The 27,913-nt window shown below is 56.5% G+C and overlaps 2 protein-coding genes across 6 annotated transcripts in view; one reads left to right on the top strand and one right to left on the bottom strand.

Moving 5' to 3' along the window:
• The window catches only part of CDH23 (cadherin related 23), a 365,507-nt gene that overhangs the window by 39,941 nt on the left and 297,653 nt on the right, over positions 1–27,913 (bottom strand). The window lies entirely within an intron of this gene.
• On the top strand, positions 135–27,676 carry VSIR (V-set immunoregulatory receptor). 2 transcript variants are annotated; one of them, XM_038534266.1, is made up of 7 exons: positions 135–231; positions 12,284–12,709; positions 13,318–13,374; positions 18,593–18,700; positions 22,019–22,046; positions 23,348–23,544; positions 23,718–27,676. In XM_038534266.1, exons 1-7 carry the CDS (start codon positions 150–152, stop codon positions 23,753–23,755), a joined length of 936 nt encoding a protein of 311 aa, XP_038390194.1. In that variant the 5' UTR covers positions 135–149; the 3' UTR covers positions 23,756–27,676. The 2 variants fall into 2 exon arrangements, with proteins under 2 accessions (XP_038390194.1, XP_038390192.1); XM_038534264.1 differs by lacking the exon at positions 135–231 and adding an exon at positions 1,966–2,167.

The raw sequence follows: 27,913 nt of genomic DNA, 5'->3' as shown, positions 1-27,913 counted from the left end.
TCTGACTTTCTGCAGCCTCTGGAGTAAGGAGGAAGTCAGTGCCCCAAAGGCCCTCTCAGCTGGGTCCTTCCTGCCCTGGCACTGAAGAAACAGTGCTTGAGGTTTCTGGACCATGCCCACACCTTAGGCAATGCCTGTGTCTCACTCTGATGCAAGCCCAGGAGGCACACCAGTGGGCAGTGTGGTGGGGAAGAAGGAAGTGGAAGGAAGCCCCACTGGGCCCCCAATCAGGTATTCTGGCTCATGGGGGGAGGGGATGGCCGGGTAGTTGCTTCCTTCCTGCTAATCCCGGATCTGCACTCTTTATCCACCTTCTAGGCCTTGGGGCAGAAGGAGTCTGGTCTCAAGGGTGGCCTGGGTGAGGCCAGGCCAGGAAGGGATACAAGGAGAAAGGTCAGGTGCTCTAGGGTCTCACCCTTCAGTGACCCCACCTCATGTCTGTCCAAGGCTGGCCGGGGGGGAAGAGGGCCCAATCTCCACCTGATTTTACCTGGCTTTCTACCTCCTGTGGGTGGAAGAGCTCACACTCTGCCAGCAGGAAAGGCCCTGGGCTGTTTCCCAAAGTGGAGTCACAAGGTCAGGATCGTGATGAAGTACCCACTTATGTCCTGGCGGTCCCCGGGGCTCCCATCTCAGGGGGACTGGGCCCAGGCATTGTCACCTAGTACTAAAAGCCTTTCCTCTGTATCACTTTTCTGCCCCAGGACTGAGCTTCCAGGAGAGCCTCTAGCCAGGATAAGGTCAGCCATGGGGCACCCCGAATTCCTGGCTACCTTTCAGTTCCACTGATCCCTAACCCAGATGGACTCTAGTGGTCCTCTGTCCTTCAGGCTTGGGTCACATGAGCTCAAGATCCCTAATGGGCCAGCAAAGTCCCGGGAAGCTTCTGCAAGGCTGGGGTAGATGGTACAACAGCTGTGTCCACCCCCCTTCTCCTGACCCCTGGTCTTAGGCACAGCCACCCCCACTCCTCCATTTAGGAAGCCACTTGCTTACTTCTCGGTTTGTTCATTCAGATAAGAGTGCTTTAGACACCTTCTTGGTGCCCACTTTTGTGCCAGGGACTTGGGAAACTCAGGCAGAGCAGCTCACAGTCTAGCTCAGGAGGGCAGATCTGTCCAGGTGCAGATCAGCTGGTTGGCAACTGGGGTGTGAAGAGTGAGGTCTGGAGGGGTGCTTGCCAGGGAAGCTCAGGACCCCTGGGGAAGGGGAAGGATTTGAATTGAGCCCTGAGGGAGAGGGGGAGGCCAGTGCAGGAGCAGAGGACTGAGGGGGTTGTTGCATGACGGTCCTGTGGCTATCCAGGGCACAGGGAGCTAGAGAGGGTGCAAAGTGGGAAGCGATGCTGGGGCCTAGAGGGAGAGGAGCCCTGATGATTTCCCACGGGACACGCTGCCAGATGCACACGCACATGCATCTGTAGGGGTGCCAGGGCTGCTGTGTACCCCTGCACCTGTGCCACGTCTGTGTGTGTGTGTGTGTGTGTGTGTGTGTGTGCATGCACCAGGGTTTTGCAGGCTCTGGGATCTACAGTCAAGTCGGCTCCCACTTGCCTAGCCCTTTGCAAAAGTTAGATTTCCTTCACTCATTCGCTCATTCATTCATCCCCGGGCTGGCTGGAGGGTGCTGGGGACAAGTGCTTGCCCCCAGACAACTCAGAGGCTGCTGGGTGAGGTCAGACACAACCCGCGATGGGGACGCAGCCTGCTGAGTTGGGGTGACACCGTCCAGCCTGCGCAGCAGCACGGCCCTGGGGGGGGGGGCGTGGGAGAGAGCAGCCGCGCGGAGCGCACAGGCCAGGCGCTGCCTCCCCTAGAGGCGGGGAGCCCGTGAGTCACCGGGGAAACCCCTCCCGCGGGGCCGCCGGCGAGGCAGTTCCCCCCACGGCCCCCCGGGGGCGCTGCGGGGCGGGGGGCGGGAGCCGCGGCTGTCGGAGCCCACGGAGCGCTCGGCACTCGCTCCGCGGAGGTCTCCGCGCCGGCCGTGCGCGCGGCTCTCGGAGCGCCAGCAGCTCCCCTGCGCGGCCCGCGCCCGCCCGGCCGGGGCTCCCGGGCTCCCGGGCTCCCGGCGCCGCCCCTCGGCGACATGGGCGTCCCGCTGGGCCCGGAGGCCGGCGGCCGGCGCTGGGGGCCTGTGCTCCTCGCCGTCTTCCTGGCCGCCTCCCGAGGTAAGGTCTGCAGGAGCTGCGCGGGCGGGCGGGCGCGGGGAGGCGCCCCGGGACGACCCCGCGGGGGAGGGGGTCGCCGCGGAGCCCCCCCCCCCCCCCCCCCGCCCCGTCTCCTCCTTGCGGGGCGAGCTCTCCCTGGGCGGCGGCACATCCGCGTGTTCTGACAGCTGCCCCAGCTGCTGCCTGCGGGCCCCTGGCTGCCGGGAGCCCCGTGCGGGAGTGGCTGCTGCGGCGCGGGACACAGACACACAGACACGGCGGGGACAGCCCCAGCATTTTCTAGGGGGCGCCTCGGGCTTTTGACACCTGTGGCATCTCCTTGCCCCTTCTGCCTCAGGGCTCCAGGGACTCACTGGTCTCTGCGCCCTGCTCCCTGGGGACCCTCCTGGTTGAACCCTGGGGTGGGGGCACTGGCCGGCTCCCAGATGCCGGCCCCACCTGTCCTTATACTGAGGGGCTGCGAGCTGCGAGCGGAGTGGTCAGCTGACTCCTGGCAGCCTAGCAAGGCTGCAGCTCAGGGACCGGTGTGGGCGCCCCAGGAGAATGTGGGCCACTTTCCAGACTCAGCCAGGAGCTCCCGCTCTGGGTCCCCAGGGGTAACTTATGGCATCTTTCTGGTTTGGGTTTCCTCAGCTCACGGTCAGAAGCCCTACACCAGGGAGGCGCCACTTTCTTCTTCCAAAGTCCAGACTGTCACAGCTCCAAGTGGAATCCTGGCCAGGACTCAGGGGCTCCGGGGTGGAGGTGCGGGGGCAGAGGTCGGGATACCCCCAGCCTGGTTCTTGCATGCCCAGCACTGGAGTGGCTGGATCTCAAGGGAAGAGGGGGCCAGCAGGCAGCCTGTGAACTACACTTTGTGGGAAGGGCCCAGGGAAAGCTTGAGTCATGCCGGGAGTCAGAGAGGCAGGAGGAAGGTGGGGCGCTTGGCACAAGGACGCAGTGGGCGGGTCAGAAGAAGAAAGGAGGGGGGGCACAGGGTCAGAGCAAGAGCAGGGAGTGGAGAGAGCCTGCAGTGTGCCTTGCAGACAAAGTGGGTGCCTGTAGGCAGCTGTTATCAGCTCCGCGCTGGCCTCTGCTAAGGAGGAGGGAGCCCACACCCCTCACACAGAGCTGCCTAGCCCTGGCCTGGAGTCCCCCTGGGATAGGGGAGGCAGTCTTGGCACCAAGGCCACACTTCATGGCAGGACGTGGCTTCCAGAAAAAGCAGGGGATGGCAGCAGGCAGGAGGCCAGCAGTGCATGCACCAGGGAGCACCTGCCCTGCCCCTTTCTCCGCAAGTGACCCCGAGAGGTCCTTCTGTTTTCCTGCCTCTTCCCCTGCCCTCCCCTGGCTGGGCTGCTCTCTGTTGGGCAACCCCAACTGGGGAGATTGAACTCTAGAGAGCTAAGGTACCCAACGTCACAGAGTAGCTGGTCGCCGCGAGGCTCAGAGCCCTCGCTCCTTATGGTCTACCTGGCCAGGAGCCTTCTCCCCTCGAGGCCTTGGCTACTCAGAGAGCTTGGCACTCCGAAGGGCCAGCTCTTCCTGGGCCCAACTCAAGGACATGATTAGGCCTCTAAGCGGCTTTCCCCAGAAGGGGATCAGAAGCATTCTCTTAGCTTGCAGCTACTCTGGGACTCAGTATTCTTAACTATAGCATGGGCGTGCTAATGAATATTCACTCTGCCCAGGACAGTGTGTAACAAGTGGCTAACGGACGGGGGGCCTGGTCGCAGGCACCATCAGGTGGGACTGTGGGTCGGAAAGACCTACTTGCTGGCCTCCTGAGGTGCTGGGCTGCCTTGGGCAGGACTGCTCAAGGTCAAAGCCTTCATGTCTGGGAAGGTGAGGTGGAGGTGGGTATGTAGGCCTGTCTTCTAAGCTCTGCTGAAGGTGCCCCTTTCCTGGGCCTGACTCAGGGGGAGACGGGTAGAGGGAAGCACCTCCAGAGCCAAGGCCCATAGACCCCAAGGGTGGAACACTCTTCCTTCCCAAAAGGCACTCCTAGGACCTGAGGGAGTTCCTGGCCTCAACATGTCCTTATAGGCTGACCCAGGAGGCCCAGATTCTGGGACTAGCATATGGAGGTGCAGTGAGGTTAAGGAGGGGAGACCCTATCTTCCCCTTCATGGTAAACAAGACTGCGGGGCTTTGTTGAGTAACCCAGTGGTGCAAGCCTATGATGCAGCAAAGGTCAGCTCTTAGGAAATCTACTATCTTCTGTCTAGAACCTTTGGGGTGGCCCCAGAGGCCAGCCCATGGGCATGAGGGGGCATCTACCCAATGCCAGGGATCCCCAGTGGGGCTGGTCGTTCCTGTCCCCCTGTCCCCCACCACCACCCAAGCAGGCCAAAGATCACCTGCCGGGGCCTGATCTCCCTGGGAGAAGGTGGCTCAGGTGGGAGGGACAGTGCTGGGAAGCTGCAAGAGGCCATCTCCCTATATGCATACACATATGGACCTTGGGCCCCAGCAGATCAAGGGAAAGAAGGAAGGACTCCTCGGTGCCCATCTGGCCTATAGGCAGTGACCCCTTTGACCAGCACTGACAAAGCCCCACATACTGAGCTTGAGGTCCCCAGTTTTAGGTCGACTACTCACCCAGGGGCAATCTGGCTTTCCCTGGGCAGGGTGAACCTGGGATTGGCAGTGCACTTTCTGCTGGACCCGTGCGTCCCCTTAGCAGCAGCACCGGCAGGCCCCAGGCCTTGCTGATGGCACTCTGTATGGGAATGGCGGAGCAAGGGACCTGGTGTTGAGTGCCTTGTATGCTTCCCATACAGTCCAGTCACTTAACCATCTGGTCTGGGGAGTCAGTTCCATCTAGGTTCCAATTCCAAGATGGCCATTTACAGGCTGTGACTTTGAGCAAGTTACTCAGCATCTCTGTGCAAGTGCCTTCATCTCTAAAATGGGATGATGACGGCCCCTCCTTCAGGGGCCTGCTGTGAAGAGTCAGTGTGCAACCTCAGCACTGTGCCTGGTGTCTGAGCTCGCTCTTGGCTTTCTGAGGCCACATGCCATTGGCCCTCCATCTAAGTTCCTTGCTGCCTGCAGAGCCCGGTGGAGAGCTCAGGGCATGGACTCGAATATTCCCAGAGGATGCACAGGTCCAGCTACCTGTAGGCACCTACAGGCACTTGGGAGTGTGAAACGTCCATGGAGGCATCTGCAGATTCTCTTCAAGGTCCCCAGAGATGGGGGCTTTTTGCACTTTCAAGGCCACCAGGTCAGCTTGGGGTTTGGTGGTCAAACTGGGGTCTTTCCCGCAATTGATCTTTTTTTTTTAAATTTTTTTTTTATTTATGATAGTCACAGATAGAGAGAGAGAGAGAGAGAGAGGGAGAGACATAGGCGGATGGAGAAGCAGGCTCTATGCACCGGGAGCCCGACGTGGGATTCGATCCCGGGTCTCCAGGATCGCGCCCTGGGCCAAATGCAGGCGCTAAACCGCTGCGCCACCCAGGGATCCCCGCAATTGATCTTTATGTTTAGCCTATTTGTTCTGGTTGCTCACTCCCAGCAAGTGGATGAGGTCCCCAGTTTGGGGCTGCCGCACCCATCCATCATTCAGTAATGACCTTTCTGTGCTTCTGCCCAAGCAGACCTCATCCTTTAAATGTTCCACATAGGATGCTATTTCCTGTGGGGTCCTGGGGGGTCAAGTCCTGCCTCTGTTGTTTGCTCCCTATGGGACCGCGAATGCACCCTCTGAGCCACAGGGAGGCTGGGTGACATGGTTTCAGTGAGGCTGTCCCCCTTCTGAAGGGGAGTCCCAGGAGAGTACTTCTTGAGCTTTAGCCTCCTACTCATTACCTTTGGGATTTCTTTTCTTTTTTTTTTTTTTTTTTAGATTTATTTATTTAAAGAGACACAGAGAGAAGCAGAGACATAGGCAAAGGGAGGAGAAGCAGTCTCCATACAGGAGCCCAATGTGGGACTCGATCCTGAAACTCCGGGATCACGCCCTGAGCCGAAGGCAGGTGCTCAACCGCTGAGCCACCCGGGTATCCCACCTTTGGGATTTCTGAAGCATCTATCTATCCTATGTACTTAGTTTTTCCCTCCAATCAACTCATTCTTTTACTTAAGTAAATAGATTTTTTAAAAGGAAACTTTCTATCACTGCCACCAGTGGAAAGCCAGTATTATTGCCATAAATAGAACAAAATCATACAAGAACACAATAAGAAAACCAAATAAGGATATTAAATTCTAGCTAGAAACTATAGCCTGGGGAAGGCTCTGAGCCTGAAACCTGCCGGCCCTTGTTAAAAACAAACCAAACCAAACCGGGGGGAGGATAACCTTCTATGTGATTCGATGCCATTTAATGACATAAAACTAAAAGTAAAACCATCTCTGCTGCAGTCACCATCAGCTCCTCCCCCCATCACTGCAGAAGCAAATTCACCACTGTGCGGACTGGTAGCTGGTGGCAGGGGACGGGTCAGCTCTCCCAGAGGAAAAGAAAGAGAGCAGTAGTCCCCAGCCTAAGAGGTCAGGGCAGGGTCAGAGGGCCTCTCTGGGCTTCTTCCAGCCCCCGATCCTCCCAGCCTGTTGCCTTCCTCAAATAAATACACTGTCCAAGTAAATACAGTAGCTCCAGCTGGGGCCTCTCTTCCGTTGGGACCAACTAGCTATCCCAGTAACCACGGGGGACGGAGGGGGAGAGGGAGAGAGAGAGCTTATAGCAAGCTGGGCCTTCACTGGCCCGGCCATCTGTCCATCCGCAGGAAGGCCATGCGCCCTCCAGTCGGTCCCAGGCTACCTCTCGCGTGAGTGTCAGCCACCACGGGCAGCCTGCGTTGAAGACAGGGCACAGAAGACTGGAACGTGGACCTTAGGAAGTCCTCCCAGTACTGACCCTGGAGGGAAGCTGGCTAGAGCTAGTGTTCCCGGCTGCAAGCAGTCATCCTCGGGGAGGGCCTGGGGAGGCTGGGAAGGAGTCGTCCAGAGGAGCGTCCATTGGCAGGGCGTCTGGCCAGCTGCCCGGGCCCTCTCCAGGGAGGCGCGCCGGCCCACGGCCTCCAGCCCCGGATGCACGGATGCCTTCCCAAGGTGCTGGAAGTGCTGCTTCCTCCAATAGAGCCTGGCTTCCCCTTCCCAGACTCCCTGGTCTGATGTGAATGGACACTTCCTGCGGGGGCAGGTATCAATAAACACATCTGAGATGCCCTTTGTCCTTGCTAGCCCCAGACCCCAGGGGCTGACCTGCCGGCCCAGCCCCTCGCACCGGGGGCACTTCCTGGTTGGTCCTTGCCTCTGTTTCCCTCTGTGCTCTGCAGCTTGATAAAGACAGGACCGAGCCCTTCCCTGTACCCTCCGCGGACTGTCCTGGGGGCCAGGGCCCGGCAGGGAGCTGGACACCAGTTCCATGTCTGTTGGGTGTGCCTCCCGAGGACGAGGACCTGGCCTTTTGCATCTAGCCGAACAACAGCAACAGCAGAAGATCAGAGGCTGTTTACTTCTAACCCCTAGCAGCAGCTGGACAGAGTTCAGCTGTTTGGGTGGGGCCTCAGGCCTGACTAATCAAGCTGGGGACCCACCTCCAAAGGCTGGGGCGTTGCCTTGGCAACTGTGGGCTTAAACTCATGCCCTGGCAGGGAAAATACACAGGCCTCTCCACACCCACACACACCCATCCCGTGCACACCCACAGGGTTTCATGAGCTGCCTGTCGGGTGGAAAGAGGTGAAGTCATGAAAACTAGTATCCCGAGAAGGAGCCCATCAAGAGCTCGTCTCCCCTGTGCCGGAACAGAAGCTTCTACAAGGGGCTGAGCCCCACCTTTGGCTGAGGATCCCACAGCTAGAAGGTGGCAGGAGCGGGACTAGAGTCTGAGCGGCCATCCCTTAGGGAACTCTGCACCCCCATGGCTCTCTGCCCTGGGCCTGGCTCATGGTGGGACCTCAGTTAAATATCTGTGACATGAAGGAATGGTGTTTTCAGTTGAGGTCTGAGGCTGGGCGAGGATGACTGCCTAGAAAGTGCTGTCAGGAGGGGGTCAGTTCACTGTCCAAGCTGCTGGAGGATGAGGGTGTCGGCCCCACCTGCTGCAGGAGTTAGTGGGGACACTCTTCCTTCCTGCAGGGCTGGTGTGTCCAAGGTGTGGGTTTCAGCTTAGCCAAGTAGGGTTGGGTGGTCTTGGGTAAGTCACCTGACTTCTCTGAGTCTGTTTCCTCATCTTTAAAATGAGGATGATGATCCCTACATCAGGGGTGTTAGCTGTGAGGATTATAAAGTGCTAAGCAAGTCCTGACACATAAATAAGAAGTGGTTCATTCTTGCCCTTTCCTCTACCTTAAGGAAATACAGCAACAGGCTTTCAGAGCTAGAAAGGCCTAGGAACATGGGGAGTCTCTTGAGATGAAGGGAGGGAGGCACAGAGAAGGATGGGACCTGCCCAAGGTCACACAGCAAGGACATGGCTAAGTGGGGACTAGGGCCCAGGGATCTGTCAGACCAAGTGTTTTAATCCTGAGACCTGGAATTTCCCTTGTTCAAAGCAATCTTCCTCCGGGTGCTTCTGCCTCCTTAGCCCAAGAGCAGCACAATGACTGGATGGGTCCCGGCTGGGCACAGGCTCAGGGCCAGGCCAGGGTCATTTTCCTGTCTCACATGCTCTCGGCCGCCCTGGAGCCGAGGGCTTTCCTCCCCACCCACTCTCCCCAGTCTCTGACAATGACCCAGGTGTCCGAAAGGATCTGCTCCTGACAATAAGCAACATCCTCCCGCCAAATAATTATAAATCCAGCTGTGCTATATGTATATCCCCGATAACACATGCGCAGTCGTGGGTGGCACAGGGTGTGTGCATTATTCTCCCCAACTCTGCGCCTTTGTATATCCTCCCGAAGACAGGCTGTCCTGGGCTTTGACCTGGCTTGAGTCTTAGACACAACAAAAGGGATGTTCCCACCCCCACCCCCCTGCCCCTGAACCCCCGTGCCCGGACAAGATCCTGAGAACACTTGGTCCACTGCTATCTGGCCCTTTTGCTAAAATTGAATGCTGTCCCCCATCCCCCAAACCTGAATCCCACTGCAAGCTTCTCTTTTCTGTAAAAAGGGAAGAAGTCCTCTAGGGTGTGTAGGGTATTGGGGATTGTGCAATGCACCCCTCCTCATGTCCCCCTCCCCTTACTCTCAACCCCGATTCTATGTCCCATTGTGGGTTTTCAAGGACATTGCATCTAGGGTTGAAAACCTCTCCCCGGGGCTTCCAGGCAATTCTGGGCTCACTGACACCAAGGCTTGGACCTTAAGGGCTGGGGCCCCGCAAGCTCTGCCGGCAGCCCCAGTGCTGGGGCCCCACTGGAGGCTCTGCTGCTTGCTCCCACCCTGCTCCACCCACCCAAGCTATGCCCCAGCTTGCCCACATCTCAGCCTCACCCCACTTACACCTCTGTCCACTGGGCAGCCCCCACCCCAACCTGGCTCAGCTCCATGTTCCACTTCCTGCTTCTGCCTCCACCACTACTCCGCCTGCCCCCCTTGCAGCTACCTCAGACATCGGCCCAGCCCCCGAGGGGTGTGTGGGATCTCTGCAAATGCTGCTTGAGCTGGATGTGGTTCCCAGCCTTGGGTTCTCTGGGTGGATGTGGGGTTGGGAACAGGGAAGATAAGGCGCCAGTTGGGAGAGGTGCTGGTGGGAGCTGCTGCCTGCTGGGGCCTGCTGAGGGAAGGGGGGAGCTCAGGGCAGACAAGCCCTTGGTCTGCCCTTTGGGTGGGTTTTCTTCCTGGGAGTGGCTGGGAGGGGCCTTTCCCTAGCTACACCCCACCTCCATTTACTGGCACATGTAGAAGTTCTGTGGCCACAGCCGCCCTACTGGCCCATGAGGGAGAGTCCAAGTCACTGTGATCTTCAGTGAATTATTCAACATCTCCAGGCCTCGTGTTTTTTCCTCAGTAAAAAGGAAAAAAAAAAAACAAAAACAAAACAACACCTACCTTATGGGGTTGTTAGACATGCCCATAAAGGACTTAGCATAGCACAGGACGCGTGCTCTTCCTCCTTCTAGTTCTAATTAGATCTAGCTTTACCTGAAGCCGCCCATGCTCCCCCAGGTTCTGAGTCCATACCCTCTGTGGCACTTTAGGAAAATCACTTTCCCCTTCTGGGCCTCCACTCTTCTGCCTGAAAAGGAGACCAGCATCTTGCCAGGAAGTTCTGAAATCTCCTCTCACCTTGGCAAAGGTCTTCCATAGATCTGGGGCTTCCAGACACGGCTCCCTCTTACATGGGGGTGGAGCGAATGGAAGGATCTGGGGTTCGTGTGTGTCTTCCTTCCTTTCTAGGGGTCTTGCAGACATTTTCTTTGGGGCCATGCTTTGCTAAGCCCCCACACTCTGTTTTGCATACGCAGGCGCTCCAAGACTGGATTGCAAGCTGTTGTGGGTCATTCGCACCTTTAGTGGGAAAGAATTTGAAGCCGCCTTCTCCATTCTATTCTGCAGAACTATTTTCACTCCTGGGAAATGTTTCTTGACTTGCCGGAATGAGCGACAGAGCTGTCTAGCTTCTGTGTAGCAAGCACCAACCACTAGCAAAGCACTTTCAGAGCCCTTCAAGTAAATTATTTGTAATCCTGGCCTCAGCTCTGGCAGGTAGATGTTTCCACTTCTGTTCGACAGTGAGGACTCTGAGGCTCAGAGTCTGACTCCCAGGTATTGGACTCCAGAGCAGGCTGGTCCGGTTCCAAAGCTACACCAGGCTGCCTTCCTCCAGACTGAGCAAAGCTTTCCCCTCTGCTGGTGGGTCCCAGGCTCTAAAGGCAGGAAGGGGGTGTCTGCAGGAGGAAGTGGCCTTATCTTGATTCAGGCAGAGGCAACAGAAGACACATGTCGGTTGGGATTCTATTCACATTTCCAAACTCCCCTTCCCTGTCTGACTTACGACAGCCCCTGAAATGCCAATGAAAACTCAAATACCACTAATGTATACTAATCATAGTTTTCCTCCTTATGTCTGTAGAGGGCATTAGAACTCACATCTTCTGTTCTCAGCTTTCCCTCGTTCTGTCCTCTTGCAACTATGCATAGTGTGAATATTTTCCTCATTGTACATGTGAGGAAGGGGGTGCTCTCGGGGCTAGATGGGAGCCGGGACTCCGGCCCCAGCATTCTGCTTTTAAGGGCCAGTGCTTTGAGGGGTCAACATGGTTAAATACTAGGGCGTTGGGGCAGGGTAAAGAGGACCAAGGGATGGCTTTGTTTGCCAACTGAAAACAAAAAGAACTAGAAGATATTTCTAAGAAGACTGGGTGGCAGCAGGTACATGGATGAGGTGAGCTTTGATGATTTTTCCTGGTCCTTCCCTGAGACATCTTGGGTTTACCTGCTTCCTCAACCCAGGGTACCCCCTTTACTTGCTGAAGTCTTACGTGTCCATCAACCCCAAAGACACTTGCTGCTTCAAGAAGTCTCCTGACCATCCCCAGGATGGCTATGTCTTCCCTCCTCCAAGTGCCCTGAAGGCTGGCACCAGTCTGCCCACTAGCCTGTGGGGTGACTTGGTCAGGAACGCATGCTTTGTCTACCCGGCTAGGCCATAAGCTCAGCATCCAGGTGAGATGTAGCACCTGGCACAGGCCTTGCACACAGGGGTGCTCCGTGATGAGGAGGTGGGAAGGCATGGCCAGCCCTACGAGTGGGAGGAGTCAAAAGTGCTAATGGCCCCAGAATGGTGGTCAAGGGCAAAGGGCTGCCTTCTCAAATAGCCTTTGTGCTGCTCGTTCTGCTTCCCATTGGACAGCACAGGGCATGGAGGCTGGAAGTGCCAGGGGCCAGTTGTGGGTAGAGCCACAGGGCCTGCAGGGGTGGTGTGGGGAGATAGACCCACTGGCCGGGCCTCATCTGCCTGCCTGCCCACAGTCTTCCCTATGCCTCATCCAGCTTCCCTGGGGTCAGGGGCGTCCCTCGCCTGGAGAAGCTCCTCCTCCCACACAGCCTGGGACCGAGGCAGGTTCAGGAGCTGATGATGAAGCTGAGGCCTTGGGGAGGTCAGCTGACTAGCCTGGGGCCTGTGGCTGGGGAACCCACATCTTTGGAGCCCCAGACCAACGTTCTTCCTCACTTTGGAGGAACTGGGAGTGGGTCTGGCTCAGGCAGGTGACAGTCTCATCTCTCTGAATAGGTCTGGTAGCAGCTTTCAAGGTCGCCACACCGTATTCCTTGTATGTGTGTTCTGAGGGACAAAACGTCACCCTCACCTGCAAGATCATGGGCCCCATGGCCAAAGGGCACGATGTGACCTACTACAAGACGTGGTACCGCAGCTCGCGGGGCGAAGTGCAGGTCTGCTCGGAGCGCCGGCCTATCCGCAACCTCACATTCCAGGACCTTCACCTGCACCACAGTGGCCACCAGGCCAACACCAGCCAGGATCTGGCCCAGCGCTATGGGCTGGAGTCGGTCTCTGACCACCATGGCAACTTCTCCATCACCATGCGCAACCTGACCTCCATGGACAGCGGCCTCTACTGCTGCCTGGTGGTAGAGATTAGACACCATCACTCTGAGCAGAGGGTCTACGGTGCCATGGAGCTGCAGGTGCACACAGGTGAGGGCCCCCTGTATGGGACGGCCCGGGGGTGCGGTGACTCGGTGCGGTGTGGGTACCTGTCTGCAAGGGTAAGCGACGAGGACACTGTGGCTCTGGGTGTGCGGTGCTGTGTGTCTGACGCCGTGACCATGTGTGATGCTAGATGGGTGAGGCTGTCACTCCAGGGATGTGTTTGAGATGGGGTGGCCACTGTGTGGGGAGCTGTGTATGGGTCTGTGTGGGTAGTGGGGTGTGATGGAGAGGGGGGTATACGTGGTTCGGTCTAGTGAGAGAGAGGGAGTGCACAAACCTAGGCTGGGATGTACTGCTCCTGACTGTATGGTGGCCGTGTTGTGAGACCTGGGGTGTGAGCCCGTGAGCAGTTGTTGGGGAACGTGTGTGTGTGTGTGTGTGTGTGTGTGTCCAGATGAGAGCGTGAGGGGCAATACACTGGGTAGACATGTGGGTGCCAGCAGATACCTACATGCCTGGGGGGCATGTGTGAGAGTGGGCAGGGCATACCTGGCCACGGGGTGAGAATACGTGTCCGTGTGGACCCGTGTGCTGGCTGGGATAAGCCTCCCTGGCCTCATGCCCACCTAACGATCCTTCTCTTTCCTCTACAGACAAAGAAGCCTCATTCCAGTGCATCTCGTACCCACCTTCACCCAGGGAGAGTGAAAGTAAGGGACCACCCTTTTGGCCCTTCTGGGTTCTCTGTTCTCCTCTGCCTCCGTCTTGGACCAAGGCCCCACTCTGAACTCAGACCTCCTCGCCCCAAGCCCGCAGAACCCCCATCCTTTCTCCTCTGCTATCGCCTCTCCCTTCTGCTTTCCCCGTCATTGGAGCCATGGGGCTGCAGTCCCAGAAGCCCACTCCCCTTCCAAGGCTTAAAGCCCGAAGAAGCCGGCTCCTGCTCTGACTCCTTGGGGGTGGCCTTTAGCTAAGTGCCCCCCTCCCAACAGGTGCTGAGTGCCACAGGCTGTTATCAGTGGGTGCTGCTCTTGCTCACCAGTGCTCCCCAACATGGGAAGATTGGAGGGCTGTGGGGGGTCCTCTTGGCTTAGGCCCACTTGCTTAAAACTTCCTCGTTCTGTACGTGGGGAGAGAGGACGGAGAGACTCAGGCAGGGGGACAGCACTACCGTTCTTAGAGCTTTTCCTATATGCCAGGCACCGAGCTAAGTCCTTGCAAGTACTGGTATCTCTTGGATTCTGACAAGAACCCTCTGAAGTAGGCACCACTGTTTTCATTTTCTATACATGGAAGCAGAAGCCCAGAGAGGTGACATAACTTGCTCAAATCCACACAACTGGGGTGTGCTCACTTTACCTTCTTCCCAGCTTGAGGGATGCACAGGGCAGTGGGTGGGTGGCAGTCCGCCCCTGGTGTTTGCCCAGAGAGGCATCCAGTGGAGGAAGGGGGCACTGCTCTGAGGGACATCTGGGTGCTCAGAGGCCAGGAGACAACGCCCAGCAGCTTGGAGGCAGCAGGCAAAGGGGAGACGTCTCAGGGGCGCTCTATTCTTCTGAGAGGACAAGGTCTTGGCTTCCAGAGCCTTCTATCCATCAATATTGACTGGGCATCTAGTGTAACCAGCCCCTGCCCAGGCCCTGGAGACCCAAAAGTGCAGACTTTCCCCCTGCCCTCCAGGAGGACATGCATAGAGTGGAGGCAGGAATGAGAACAGTTCAAACTACAGCCCCAGCCAAAGCCCAGCTCAGAGGCCATGGTGACTTTCTACTCCAACTATATTTTGAACCGACGCACAGCTTTAGCCAGGAATAAAATTAGAACACACATTTCGGTCTGAGCCAGACCCTCATAGAACTAAGGAACCCTGGTTCAAGCCCCTGTCCCTGCACACCACAGACCTTATGTGTTGCCTGGGTACCAAGCTGCTGCTGTCCTCACTTCCTCCACCAGCAGCTCCCCGGAGAGGGTGGACTGTGTGCTCCGAGCAAGCACAGGGGAAGGCAGGGAGCCTCACCTGGAGGGGCCCGCCAGTGCTCACTTCCCCATTGCTCCTTCCACTCTGAGCAACCCTGCAGTCCCCCTTCTTCCAGGAGCTCCCAGAGCTCACCTGTGCCACTGCCCACCTCTCACCGATGGGGAAACCAAAGTACAGGGATTACTTCCAGTCTCTCAGCCAGAGTGCCTGATTCTCAGTCACAAACCCTTCCCTGGGAGTCAGGCTGCCCGCCCCTCTGTCAACACCGATTTTCTGACAATTAGTTGTATGAATTAAAAGTCCTCGGGACAGAAACAGAAGATGCCAGTAGGGACCCCAAAGGAACCAGGTGCAAAACGGAGAGGGAGCAGAGATTTGGTTCATTTTGCTCGATCTAGACTCCTAGAGAAGTAGCTGCTGGAATTAAGGAAATGGAAGTCACCCGGAAAGTCCTGGGAGTCTGGCCGGTAAGAACCTGAGGGTGACTTTGAACTTGACTGTCACGAGTGGGTCAGGCTTCCTCTGCTAGGCACTTCTGCTCTCAGCTTTTGACATTCGCCTTATGCTCCAATTTACAGGGATGTGCAGCCTCCCTCTCTGGTCCCTGCTTCCCTGAACTACTGGCCACAGTGAACTGGCTCCCCAAGGGCAGAGGGATGTGTTTACTTCCATCCTAGCTGTTGAGGGCAGGGAGATGGCTTTGGGGACCTCTGGAGTCCCCTTCCAGACTCTTGGTTCTGGAGGTCTGGAAACTTATTGCTGTGGTGGAGTCTTGTCACTAAGGTGGCATGGTGTCAGCTGAAAAGAAACCCAGCTATGCTTTTGGGTGCCGTGTGGGGGGGTTGAGACAGCACTTCCATTTTCAGGCGGTCATGTGTCCATGGAGAAAGAGGAGCAAGCATGTATCCTTCCCACTAACAGGGAGGCAACCAGTGTTATTATCCAAGAGGCTGGATCAGGGACCTGGGAGTAGACAGTAGGGAGGGGTGGAGACTGTGGCGAGCAGCTAGCTGCCAGCCTATAAGTGCAATTCCAATTGCTGCATGCTTGGAGAGGCCCCGGGGATGCCAGAGCCACTCCATTTCCAAGCAAAGTCAGAAGTCCAGATTTTACATAAACTCTCAATTTTAAAGTGTTGGCAAACAAAACAAAAAACAAAACAAAACCAGTTACATACTATGTAGGCCATGATAGGATGGCAAGTAGATGGCAACAGATAGTAGACACATACCTGTTTTCTAATGGTTTAGAAACATTTGCCTGGTGACCCATGTGGCTAGTGGGCCTCAGGGCTGGCCGCTGGCTACTGCCATCAGTGCTGCTTACCTTTGGAAAAACCTTAGTCCCTGCTTGCTTGAAGACAGGTGCTCCACGGCCCACCTTGGTACCTGACCAGCTAATGATGCTTCCAGACAAGCAGCTTAGATGTCTCTACCTGCAGCCCTGTCTTCTAACATTCCCTTTGGGAAGTAAGAGGGTGGCTGGCCTAGGAAGTCATCTGAAAGCCCAAGTCAGGGGAGGCAGCAGCAACAGAGAGAGGCTGAGGAAGTTGGTCCCCAAGGAGCCCCAAATTGCTGAGGGTCTATTTTTTTTTTTTTTTTTTTACTGAACACCAACTGGAAGGGGGCTGGGCAGCTTACCTCCTGCAAAGCCACCTCCCTATACCCTACACAGAAGGATGTTTGGTTTGCTTTCACCAAGCCCCCTTCTGGGGGACCAGGCAGCCTGACCAAATGCTCTTCTCCCTTCTTGTACCTCCCTCCCTCCCGACCTCCAGGGTACTGGCAGGCTCTAGACAAGGATCCTCTGCTGAGAAAGTTGGGGGGGGCCCTCCCATCCCAGCCTGCTGTGTAAAGCCTGGCACCATTCTCAGAGCTGGCCTGGCAGCTGTCTCTGCCAGTGCGTGATTACCTTGCCAATGAGTTTGGCTCTGGATGCAATCCACCCCCTCTTCCCCAGGTACTGGCCATGCTTGCGGGAAGGGGTAGGGAGCTGCGGTGAGGCTGGGCTCTGCAAAGCTACTAGGGCACATGGGCCCACAAAGCTGTCCCCAAACTCCTGCCTCCTTGTCCTGGCCTCAACACTCAGCCCAGGTTGTAAGGAAACCAAGTCCTGATCCCCTAGAGGGGTCGCAGAGGGGGATCTCTGCCTGGGGACAGGAGTCAGGCCCAGAGGGGGACAGGGAGTCACAGTGAGTGAGCACGTAACCTCACTGAACGTAGTTTTAGTAGCAATCCGGAGACCTGCTTTGATGACTAGAATAGAGCACTTTGCAACCCCCTTCTCAGTGCCCACAAGAAGGTCCTATGACGGGCAGTTAGAAATCCTCAAATATCTGAATTATAGAACATGTCTACTTTCACACTTCCACGTCAAAATGCAGCCTTGCTAAGTTCTGCAGGGAGCCTGCTTTTACGTGGCTTCGAACTTGCTTTATAATTAGCACAGCAACTGTTCCTGTACTGGTGGGTATGTCTAAAGTGCCTGTAAATAGTTTGTTCACTTCCGTGTTATGAACAACCCCCCCGGAAAGCTTATTTACACCATCAGGTTGTTTAGCAACACAATGAGATAAAAACAGCCTTTATTCCCAGATAAATAGTGCAAAGGCAACAGAGACTACAGCCCATCCACCTTCCCCAAGCTCCCGGGGGCCATGCTGATGCCGTGACAAGGTATCCCAGCTCATATTTCAAGAAGAGTGCAAATCGGGAAGGAAACGTGTTTACGATGCTTGTGGTTCTGAGGGCATGTCTGTTCCCAGCTAAATTCCTGGTGTCAGCAGATGGGCTGGAACAAATCAACCCTCTCATGCTGTTGGTGAGATGGTGAAGCGGTACAACCTTTATGGAGGGGAATTAGACAATAGCCTCAAAGAAAATATACATACTCTTTGGCTCAGCACTTTTACTGCTGGGAGGTTATGTACAGAGGTACCTGCCCAAGCGAGCGAAGATGCACACACAAGGAGTTCGCTGCTCCGTTATTTGAAATATGTTGAAATATGGAAGCAATCTGCATGCCCACCGATAGGGGACTGTCTCAATAAATTCTGGGGTGAGCCCCACGAGAAAGCCCTAGGCAGAAGGAGGTAGATCTCTGTGCCATGCAGAGATGTCCAAGCCACGCTAAGTGGGAAAAGCGATCGTCACGAAAAGCAGCCGTATGCTGTATACGCAGAGAACAAATCTGGGCCAGATGTGAGGAAAGTGGGGATGGTGATTGTCTCTTTGCAGGGGGCCCGAGTGGAGGAGGAGGAGGAGAAAGTTAAACATTTTAAGCCATCGGATAAGGATTCACATTTTTTCTAGTTCTCATTCACGTTTCCCCCGCCCCGTGACTTGTATATGTGAGATCACTTCCAGAAGCTGTGTCTGGAGCTAAGGAGTCTCTTGGGATGAGTTGGGCTTTTTCTCATTTTGAATTTTTTTTTTTTATTGTGGCACAACATATATAACATGAGATTTGCCATTTCCACCCCTTTTAAGTGTGTGGCATTGATTCTGCTCACCAAGTGGTGCAACCATCACTACTATGTATCTCCAAAGGTTTTTTGCCACCGGGGTTCCTTTTGATCTTGAACTTCATGGCACAGGGTCTGTGAAGGACCTGCTTTCCCTTTTCAGGCAAAAACCTGTAGCCCAGGGCAGGTGAGCTGTCCCCGGAGGGCTGGGATGAAGACCCTTCTCTCTCTTGGTGCTGCCTCCGCTGTAGACTCCTGGCCTCATTTCTGTGTGCCCTGGGCCCACTTGGGGAGGAGACATGGGGCTTTCTTTGAAAGAGGACCCCTGGGCCTTCTGTGCCTCTGCGGGTCACTGAGGGTCTGGCTGTGGGGCCTGGGTAAAGCTGGTTGCCCTGCTGCCTCGAACTTGCCTCTCTGGGCTCCAGCTTCCCCTCAGGAGAGACAGAGGGAATGGAGTCTCACCTTGGCTGTCTCTCTGTCTTTATAGGCATCACAGCTGCTGCTCTGGCTACAGGAGCCTGCATCGTAGGCATCCTCTGCCTTCCCCTCATCCTACTCCTCGTCTACAAGCAAAGGCAGGTGGCCACCAACCGCCGTGAGTATCCCTGCCTGCCTGGGGTGGGTGAGGGTGTGCGTGATCTGCCCCAGCCCTCAGCTCAGCCCCTGGGATTAGCAAAGGCAAGAGGCAGGCACATTTCCTCTCTGTTCCAGAGATGGGAGCTGCTATAGTCCCTGTAAGGAGCTGGGCTCAATGGTGGAGAGAGGAGGGAACCCAGGTGTGCCACTGGTGGAGGGGGGCTGAGTGCCCACCAGCCCCAAGCGGTCCTGGCTTAGCACTCAATAATATCAGTTGAATGAATAAATAATCACTTGGAGTAGTTCAAATTGGTTTATAGAAGTGCTGCCACTAGGAGATCCTTTGCGGACCTGCTTAAATGTACGGGTAGGCTTGTTGTGTAACTAGCATAGTACCATTAGGACAAATATGAACTTTGGATTATCAGGACTGGAAGGGATCTTGGAGATAACTTAGTTCAGTTCTTTCAGCTTATAGCTGAGAAACCTGAGCTTCTTAGCAGGGTTAAATAATTAACTAAATGTGATAGAAGTTAGTAAGCGGCAGAGCTGGGACTCAAAGCCAGAGCTTTCAACTCATGCCTTTCCCAGGGAATATAATCCCACCATATCATCAAAATACCCATCAGCGTTGAGTGTCCTCGCCACTAACCCCTATCTGGGAAGGCTGCTGTGCTGGGTACCACGCCAAGTATGTTATATACCTTCTCCCGCTGAATCCTTGAAACAATGTGAAATCTTGGTCTTATAACTGTTCCTACTTTACAACTGAGCAAACTGAGGCAGGGAGAGGTTCAGGAACTCACCAGAGGAACCTCACACTGACTAAGGGGTGGAGTCAGGCTTCAAGTTGCGGTCACAAACACGTTTCACCCTCTCTGCGGTGATAATACCCCTTGCCCTTCCTCTGACCCCACCCATGAGCCTGGGCTAGTCCCAGGGACCTCTAAGTGCAAGAGGGTGGGGAGTCCTTGACTCTGGCCCTTGCGTCACCTCCCCTGCCTCTTCCTCCCTGGCCAGCTGCATAAGGTAGCTGAGAGAGGGCTGCTCTGTCACCAGGTGGCTTCTGGCTCACACCTGATGTCCTTTGGCTAGACCGTAACACCTGGACACCCCTCATTCCTGGGAGCCCAACCTGGAGCCCCCACAGTGGCTCACTTGGGGCTGTGATCCCCTTTCCTTTACTCTCAGGCCATCCACACTCCTTTCATGAAACCCGGTATAGCCTACCTCCAGAGATACCTGAGGCTGGCGGGGGAGTGGGGGGCAGGTCAAGGGCTCAGAGCAGAAAGAGGAACCCAGGGGCTCAGGCAGGGAGAGTAATCACCATGGAGCTGCCATGAGCTCATGCTCATCTGTGTAGTATTTTCATGGAGGTGAGGAAGGGACGAGAAGGGAGACACACTCAGCTCCCAGTAAAGAGGTGCTTTCTGTGCCCCTCACTTCAGACCACTATACTGCCTCCATCGGAGAACAGGGATGGGAAAACAAATTCAGGGCAGAGGATCGGCGTGGGGTGGCCATTGCTCTTGCTTTTCTTGCCCCAAAGCCTGTTGCATGGGGTCCCCAGAGGTTAGTCTAAGGCTGTGCCTGTGCCCCAGGCTAGAGGAAGGTCAATGAGACAGGGGGCAGGCCTAAACACCGTGGGGGCTTCCTGAGGACATGGGGAGCCTGGGGTCAGCCCCTAGGATTTCCCACTCCAGGCGCTGGGACTGAGGTGGATCAGTCCTAGAGGGCTTCCAACTGAGGAAGACCCAGGAAAGGACAGATGAACTGGAGGCTGAAGAACTGGGCTGAGAAGGGGGCAGGTGGTCCAGTGGGCCCGCTAGGGCTGTGCCGTGACCAGGGCAGCACATGTCCTCTGAAACTCTAAATGGACCCTGATTATGTGATGTGCAGCTGCTTGCAGCTCCTTATCCCCAAATTCAATATATTCAGTAACAAAAAGATGCCAATAATTTATCTTCTAATACAAGTATTTTTGAGGCCAGTCTGCCCACCCACTCCAAAAAAAAAAAAAATTGAGTTGTAGGATCAGAGTCTTAGACCCAAGAGATGCCAGGAGAGAAACCAGGTGCGAAATGGAGAGGGAGCGGAGATTTGGGACATTTCTTCATCTAGCCTCACAAGAAAAGTGCTGCTGCTGGAATTATGGAAACAGAAGTCACTGGGAAATGCCGGGAGTCAGGCTGCAGGGCAGAGGCTAAGCGCCCCAGCAGGATGGCAGGTCAGGGGGGAAGGGGCCAGGGAGTGTGTGTCCGTTGTGGGTAGGCAGGGCGCTGGCTCCGAGAGCATGCTCAGAGGTGAGCCACACTCAGGGAGGAAGAGAGGAAGGGTTGGGGGCACCGAGGCAGGCAGCTTGCTGCAGAGGCTGATGGGTGTGGAAACCAATCCAGTTTTAGTCAGAGGTTGGGTTCCCTGGCTCTAAAGTGGGGCGAGCAATCCCCCCATCAAGGAGTGGAGAGGACGAGCGCGGGGAACGCTGGGCACCTGCACGAAGCCTGATGCGCAGAGCCACCCCCGAAACAGTGGTTCCTTCTGAGAGCAGAGATTTTAGGAACCTTTGTGCAACTTCCCATGTGTGTTCTGTGTGTGCCCCTCCCACCATGGCTCCCCACAGCGATCTGGTAAAGCTCTTGCAAATGAGACGCATACGGGGAGCTACAAGGAAGAGGGAAGTTGGGGCCACTGCATCTGGCTGGTGGCCAGTTTGGGGGTGGGGAATCCCAAGAATGGGGCAGGCTGGTAGCAGCTTGGGGGAGCAGCAGAAAGTGGCAGAATGGCTGAAAAGTAACGGGGTCTTGGGCCCCTAAGGTTCCTCTAAGAGGTGCCACTGCTAAAGCCACCCTCTAGGCGACGTGGAGGACAGGCCAGAGAGGACCAGGAACCCTCCAGTTAGGAACTGACCTTGCAAGCCCTCCCACTCAGGAACTCATGGCGACAGACCAGAGGGTGGCAAATGTCCAAACAGGAAAGACCAATTTCAGGAGTCAGGCTTTCGGTTGATACTTCAATCTGGACGGTCTCACAGCACCCAGTCAAGCCACAGGAGAAAGCACTGGTTGCCCTTGGCGTCCTGGTGATGAACACTGTCTTTTATATTTGTGAAATGCAGCCCGAGTTTGTTACCACTGGTTAAAGCACCGGGCTCGCCGAGGCCTTGCCCGCAGGATGAACGCTGCCCTAGGGGCCTCCCGGGCCAACAGAAGGGGCTGAGCGTGGCCCAGCCTGGGCTTGCTCCCGTCCCCGAAGGGCATCTGCCAGGGGACGGGAGGGGGCGTCGTCTAGGGAAGCCTCTTCTTCTTGGTGACTAGCTTCTCTGTCTGTATGTCCCCAGGTGCCCAGGAACTGGTGCGGATGGACAGGTAAGGCCCGTGGAATCTTCCTGAGAAAATTTCCCGCAGCTGCCCCGGCCCCAACTCCAAGCTTGGCAGGCGCGCTCTCTGCTTGCCTGTCCCTGGGCCTGTGGCTCTGCAGGGCAGCGTCTACACTCAGACCGTAGCTGGGGTTAATGCAGAAGTGGGGGCTGACTTCTAGCCTTGGACTGACTCCTCTTCCCCAGGATCCTTTCTCCCTCTCCCTCCACTGATAACCTGTACTGTGACAGGGCTCAGCACACGGGCATGGCCTCCCAGGTCCTCTGTGCCCGGGGTCAGCTGTCAGGAAGGAGGGCTCTGCAGGAGGGTCCCTATACAGCCACCAAGCCCAGCCATCTGTGCTGTCTGCCATCTGCCACCGAGGCCTACACATCTGTGCGAGTTGGCTGCTCTCCCTGCCACTCCTCACCCAGTGGGCTGAGCTCCGTTGCTGCTCAGATGAGCCAGGCACCTACCTTCAGGCCTCAGTGTCTGCTGGCCTGGGGGTGTGGGGTCAGGGGCAGGACAGTGAAACATGCCAAGGAGGACAGCACACCTGGAGCTGTGGTCCCTCTCTGCAGGGCACTCCAAGGAGAAAGCCATCAGGCCACAAGGGCAGAGGTTGGTGGCAGAGGCTGCTCTGAGCAGGGCTGCGGGCTGGGCATAGAGCGGCCAGGGGAGTGTGGCAGGGTGCTCTGGGCAGGAAGCTAACGTGGAGCCCAGCATTGAGGGTGTCTTTAGGAATGAGCCACACCCAGGAACTTGGCCCCGGGACCTTTCCTAGGTGTCCAAAAGGGATGATTTTCCAGGTCAAGGGAAGTCCTGCTAGTGATCCTGCCGGTATCTCAGAGTTGACGGCAGGCGGTGCAGGCCTATGTGTGTGGTGTCTTTTTAGAGGTTGTCCCGCACCCAAGCAGGAAGAGGGAGAGAACTCCTTCCTCCAGCTTACTACAAGCTGTGGGGACATTCGAACCTAATGCCATCAATTTTACGGACCAAAGAGGAGCCTGTTGCAGATCCTTAAGTCTGGTGTCTTCAACATGTCTCTGACCCCAGGCTTCCTGCCTGCGTCCAGGGCAGATGGCCAAATGATCGGGTGGAGCTGGGGTCGGATGCCCTCAGCTCAGGGGAGATGGGACAGTGCCGGCCTTGGCCTTCTCTCTCTGACTCCAGATCCTCCCGGGAAGGGGGTGCTGGGGCCTGGGGTGTGAAGGCATAGGAGGAGAAGGAAGCAGAGAAGTGGGACCGGCAGGAGGGCGAAGGCCCCAACCCAGGCAGTACCATTGACCGAGCCAGTTCTGCTTTTCTAGCAACAACACGCAAGGAATCGAAAACCCTGGCTTTGAGATCTCTCCGTCCCCCCACGGCATGCCGGACGCCAAAGCCAGGCCTCCACTGTCCTACATGGCTCAGCGGCAGCCGTCCGAGTCTGGGCGGCACCTGCTCTCTGAGCCCTCCACTCCTCTGTCTCCACCAGGCCCTGGGGATGTCTTCTTTCCAACCCTCGGTGAGTGCTTCCCAGCAACCCTCGGGGTGCTAGAGCCTGCAAGGTCATGACCTCCCCATGGCCTTCAGGGCACCAGCCTCACTCTTTCTGTGGCCTTATAACCTCCCAGGTGGGTGTAGGGGGTGAAAGAGAGAGAAGCCCCCGTTTCATTCTACTTCTCCTTTCTTTTGCAGACCCTGTGCCTGACTCCCCAAACTCTGAGGCCATCTAGACCAGCTGGGGCCAGTGGCAATTGTGGCTGGGCCCGGGGCAGGTGCATCTGAGGCAGAGCTGGCCCTCTGAGGGGTCCTCTTAGCCTTGGTCCCAGCCTTGGTTTCCTCCCTTCTTGCTCTGAGCCCAGACTTTGAGATATCTCTGATGGCCAGACCCTCAACTCCTCTGAGTGCTACAGGGCAGAAAGGAGAAGGTGTTGGCTCTCTCAGTCCCCGTCTCAAGGGTGGTGGAGTGCTGAGATCCCACCCCAGAGACCCAAACTTCACCAGCTACAAATGCCAAATGGCCTACATCCTAGAAGCTCAAGAGTTTCTAGCCCATGGCAGCTTCTCTCCCTGGGACATGAGCTTTGTGACCTGACAGCACAGGTGGGACAAGAGGGCACCGGACAGACGCCCCCACCCCCACATTCACCCAGTGCCATCCTCCCAGGCTTGAGACACAGGACGAGATGTGGAAAAAGCCAGCTCCCCGATCTCGCCTGAGGCTGTTCATCTGTCGGACTCTTTCTTTGTAACCCTGGGGCTCCGGGGCTGGGCTGCCTGCCCTGGGGCCATGGGAGTCTTGGCGAGCTGTCTGCTACTAGCAAGTGGCTAACAGGTTGAGCAAATCTGGGCTCCTGCTGCCTGTCCTCTGGTCCTCAGAGTTCACTGGCCTGGGTCCCTGAAACAGGAAGTGCACACCAAGGCACAGTGGCCACTGTGGGCCAACTGGCATCTTGGGCAATGGGGGCCAGGCCAGAGGTTGCACTCTCCATTGCAGAGGGGGGTAAGGGAGGGCAGGTGGAGCCTGCTGGGAAGATGAGTGGAGAGGCCCCGCCTCCCGCCCTCCCCTTTCCACCGGACAGCATGCTCAGTACAGAGGGTGACCACATACTGTATTGTCTCAACTGTGACCCTCCAGGGGAAAGAGGGGGTGCCATTAAAATCTCCACGGGCAACAAGTGCAAACCCTGTGAATAGACTGTAGATGCTGGGTTTTAATCCCTGCTCTGCTTCCAGGAGGGCCTGAGGTCCAAGGAGCACCTCTCCCCCTCCAGCTCCCAACCCTCCCCTCTGCCACCCCCCCCCCCCCCACTCCAACTTTGGTCTTCCATTTGATTTAATCTGTGCTGAGTCTTCACCTCACCGCAGAGTGACCCTGTCAGGTGAGCATGGACAGGGAAGGGTCTGTGGCACTCTGCTCTGGGCCCTCTGCTACATCTCCTGCTTCAGGGCATGTCCGGGATGTGTTTTTATGGGAGGGGATCCTTTGTGGAATTCTGATTAAAGGGTTTTAAAACAGGGAGAGAGGTGGGGGGCCTCTGCATACCCTGGGGTGCAGAGATGGGGGCCCAAGAAGGGAAGGGGTGAGTTTGAGTGGGGTAGGGGCCCAGGCACTGCACTGAGGAGGGCGTTCATCTGCCAGCAGCCTACCGGGGCTCTGCTGAGCTGGGCCCGGGTGCCCAGAGCCAGGACTTCAGGCCCGCATAAGGGCCCAGCAGGCAGGGAGAACCTGCTGGATTGCCTGGTGGTCGGGGAGACAGGAGCTGGGGACTGAAGAAAGCAGCTCTAGGCTCTCCAGCAGCAGTGAGAGCCCCCAGGCCTGCAGCTAGAACCAGGCAAATCCCCCTGGATGCATGGCATTGCTTCCAAAAGCCCCTGTCAGGCCCAAGGGCATGGGCCAGTGTGGGTGGCCTGCTATGCCTGGGGGCCTCAAGGTATGGATGGGCCTGGGCCTTGAGGCTGCCCGGAAGCCTCCAGTACACCAAAATCCTGGCTCCCGCTATATCCCTGGGGAGTACCTCTCCTATTTCACCTGCTGCCAGGGACACTCAGTGCTGGCTGCCACAGAAAGAGGGTGCTGCTCTAACAGCCCTTGGGGGCCCATGGCAGGGATGAGTGTGGTGACCCTTGCCCAAGGCTGAGCTGGGTCACCCCTAAGATTGAAGGAGGAGACTGCAGACCAGACTCTCCATCCCCCAGCTCAGGAAGAGTGCTCCTGCCCTCACAGGAGGCCTGGCCCAGCCCTCAGCTCCTGACCTCGAGGCCGAGGCCTATAGAATTTCTAAGAATTTGGCTGCAGACCCCAAGCCTGGCTGAGGCTGTGTGGAGGGAGGGAGGAGGGCCCAGAGCAAAAAGCTACCACACTTCCTCCCCAGCTTCCTCCTGCATGGCCTTGAGCTCTTCTTCTTTGGACTCTTAAAAGTGAACACATTTCAGCTTCGTGGTTTCCTGTTTTCACTGAAATTTACGCTGAGCTCCAGGCTCCATCTGCATCCATGACCACATGCTCCACCGCTAGAAGCCTTAAGGCATCCTCCCTGCTGCTAGCGAGGAGGGCAGGAGGCTGAGTGGCCTCCCCCCTGCCCATGCCCCTGCTTGCCTGGGGGTGGCGGTGCCTCAGGAGATGCCTGACCACCCTGGGGGCTGGTCCCTGTGGGCCCTAGCTCAGTGCCCATGGGCTGGGTGCCCAGAGTAGAGCAGGGGAGGGGGATCACTGTGCCTGCTTCTGCTGGGGCTGGGAGGCTCACAGATCACAGCACCCACTGAGGCCCTCAGAAGGAAATCTGTGCTTTCAGGCACTAATCATTAAGAGATATATCAGGTCCCTCAGGGACCATCAGGGCCATCGTTCCTGTAACCTTCTGAAGTCTGCATTTTATAAAGACAGCCAAGAGATGGGACGCCTGGATGGCTCAGCGGTTGGGCGGCTGCCTTTGGCTCAGGTCGTGATTCTGGGATCTGTGATCGAGTCCCACGTTGGGCTCCCTGCATGGAGCCTGCTTCTCCCTCTGCCTGTGTCTCTGCCTCTCTCTCTTTGTGTCTCTCATGAATAAATAAATAAATCTTTTTCTTAAAAAAAAAAAAAAAAAAGACGGCCAAGGGAGAGGTTAAGGGAATGGAATCGTCACTCCCTGAAAACATGCCATGGAAGCCACTGGGGATGCTGCTGTTGGGTCAGGCTGGGAGGTCTGGGCCAAGGGGTGCTGGGGTTGGTATGTAGGAATGTTTGCCAGGGGCAGGGGGTCCAACGCACCACCTTTTCCAGGGAGTACTCTAGGGTGAGGGCCTCGGGAAGACAACCTGTAGAGGTCCAGTCACTCTCCACCACAGCTGGGGCGCTGCCTGCTGGAAGGGGCCTTCCTGGGGGTCAGCTGGAGTGCCCAGGCTGGTCTGTGATTACACAGCAATGGGCAGAAAGGGGCTGGGACTGCCAGCCAGGACACCAGGTGCAGAGGCCTCTCGAGAAGTAGACAGCCCAGCTCCACATGAGTCCCAGCCCACAGTGGACACCGGCCATGTAGCCCTTCCACTGGGCACTCACCGTGCCTGTTTGGCAGCATCACCCCTCTTTCCTGTACGGGTGCGGCCTCCCTACCTACTCTGAGTGCAAAAAGGTCTGCGGCTCCAGTAGCAGCCTGTCCTTCAGACCTAGTTGCACAGCTGACAACTGAAGCATAGCTGCGGGGTGACGGGTTGAACCAGGATGCCAGGGTCCTGTTCTCTGGACACTCCCAGGGCCCCCCTCTGACCCTCCACCAGCTCTAGTGCTTAGCAGCTCTGCCTGTGATTAGTGGGATCTCCCCAAGAGCCCTGAGCTCGTTTGGGCCGGCGGGAGGCGGGGGGGCGCGGAGGTTTCATTTCATCTTGCAATTCTGATCCAGTGGCAAGACTTCCTCAAATATATGTTGGGAGGGATTCTGAAATATCGATATAGCTTACTGAGAAAATGCTGACTTGAGCGCGCAATGCGCCCCGGGCACATGTTGGAGAAGTGGCAGCTGGTGTGCTATCTCTTTGCCTTTTCTGTTACGATACTGTGTTTTCCAAAAACATTTACACATGTGTTATTGCCTTTTTTTTTTTTTTTGATTCCCCCTCCCCTACCAGAGGCTTTATTGTATCCATTTAATGCACAGGAAGATGAGACTCCAAAAGACTTGTGTCTTGTCACAATAAGTGAAGGTGGACCTGGGACTAAAGCCTAGGTGTTCTGCTTCTCAGGCCTGTGCTCCTTCCTCTTCACTGAACGGATGGCATCATAGGCCAGGACTTGGACCTGTCTACGGTACATGCCAGGGCCCTGGGGGGTGAACCTGTGCCTGCAGGCCCGTGGCTCACCTTCCTTCTGCAGGTTTTGGCCACTCCCCTTTCTGCCTGGCAACCCTGAAACT

This window comes from Canis lupus, chromosome 4, assembly GCF_011100685.1.
Source record: "Canis lupus familiaris isolate Mischka breed German Shepherd chromosome 4, alternate assembly UU_Cfam_GSD_1.0, whole genome shotgun sequence".
Lineage (NCBI taxonomy): Eukaryota > Metazoa > Chordata > Mammalia > Carnivora > Canidae > Canis > Canis lupus.
This window is presented reverse-complemented; position numbering and strand designations above follow the sequence as displayed.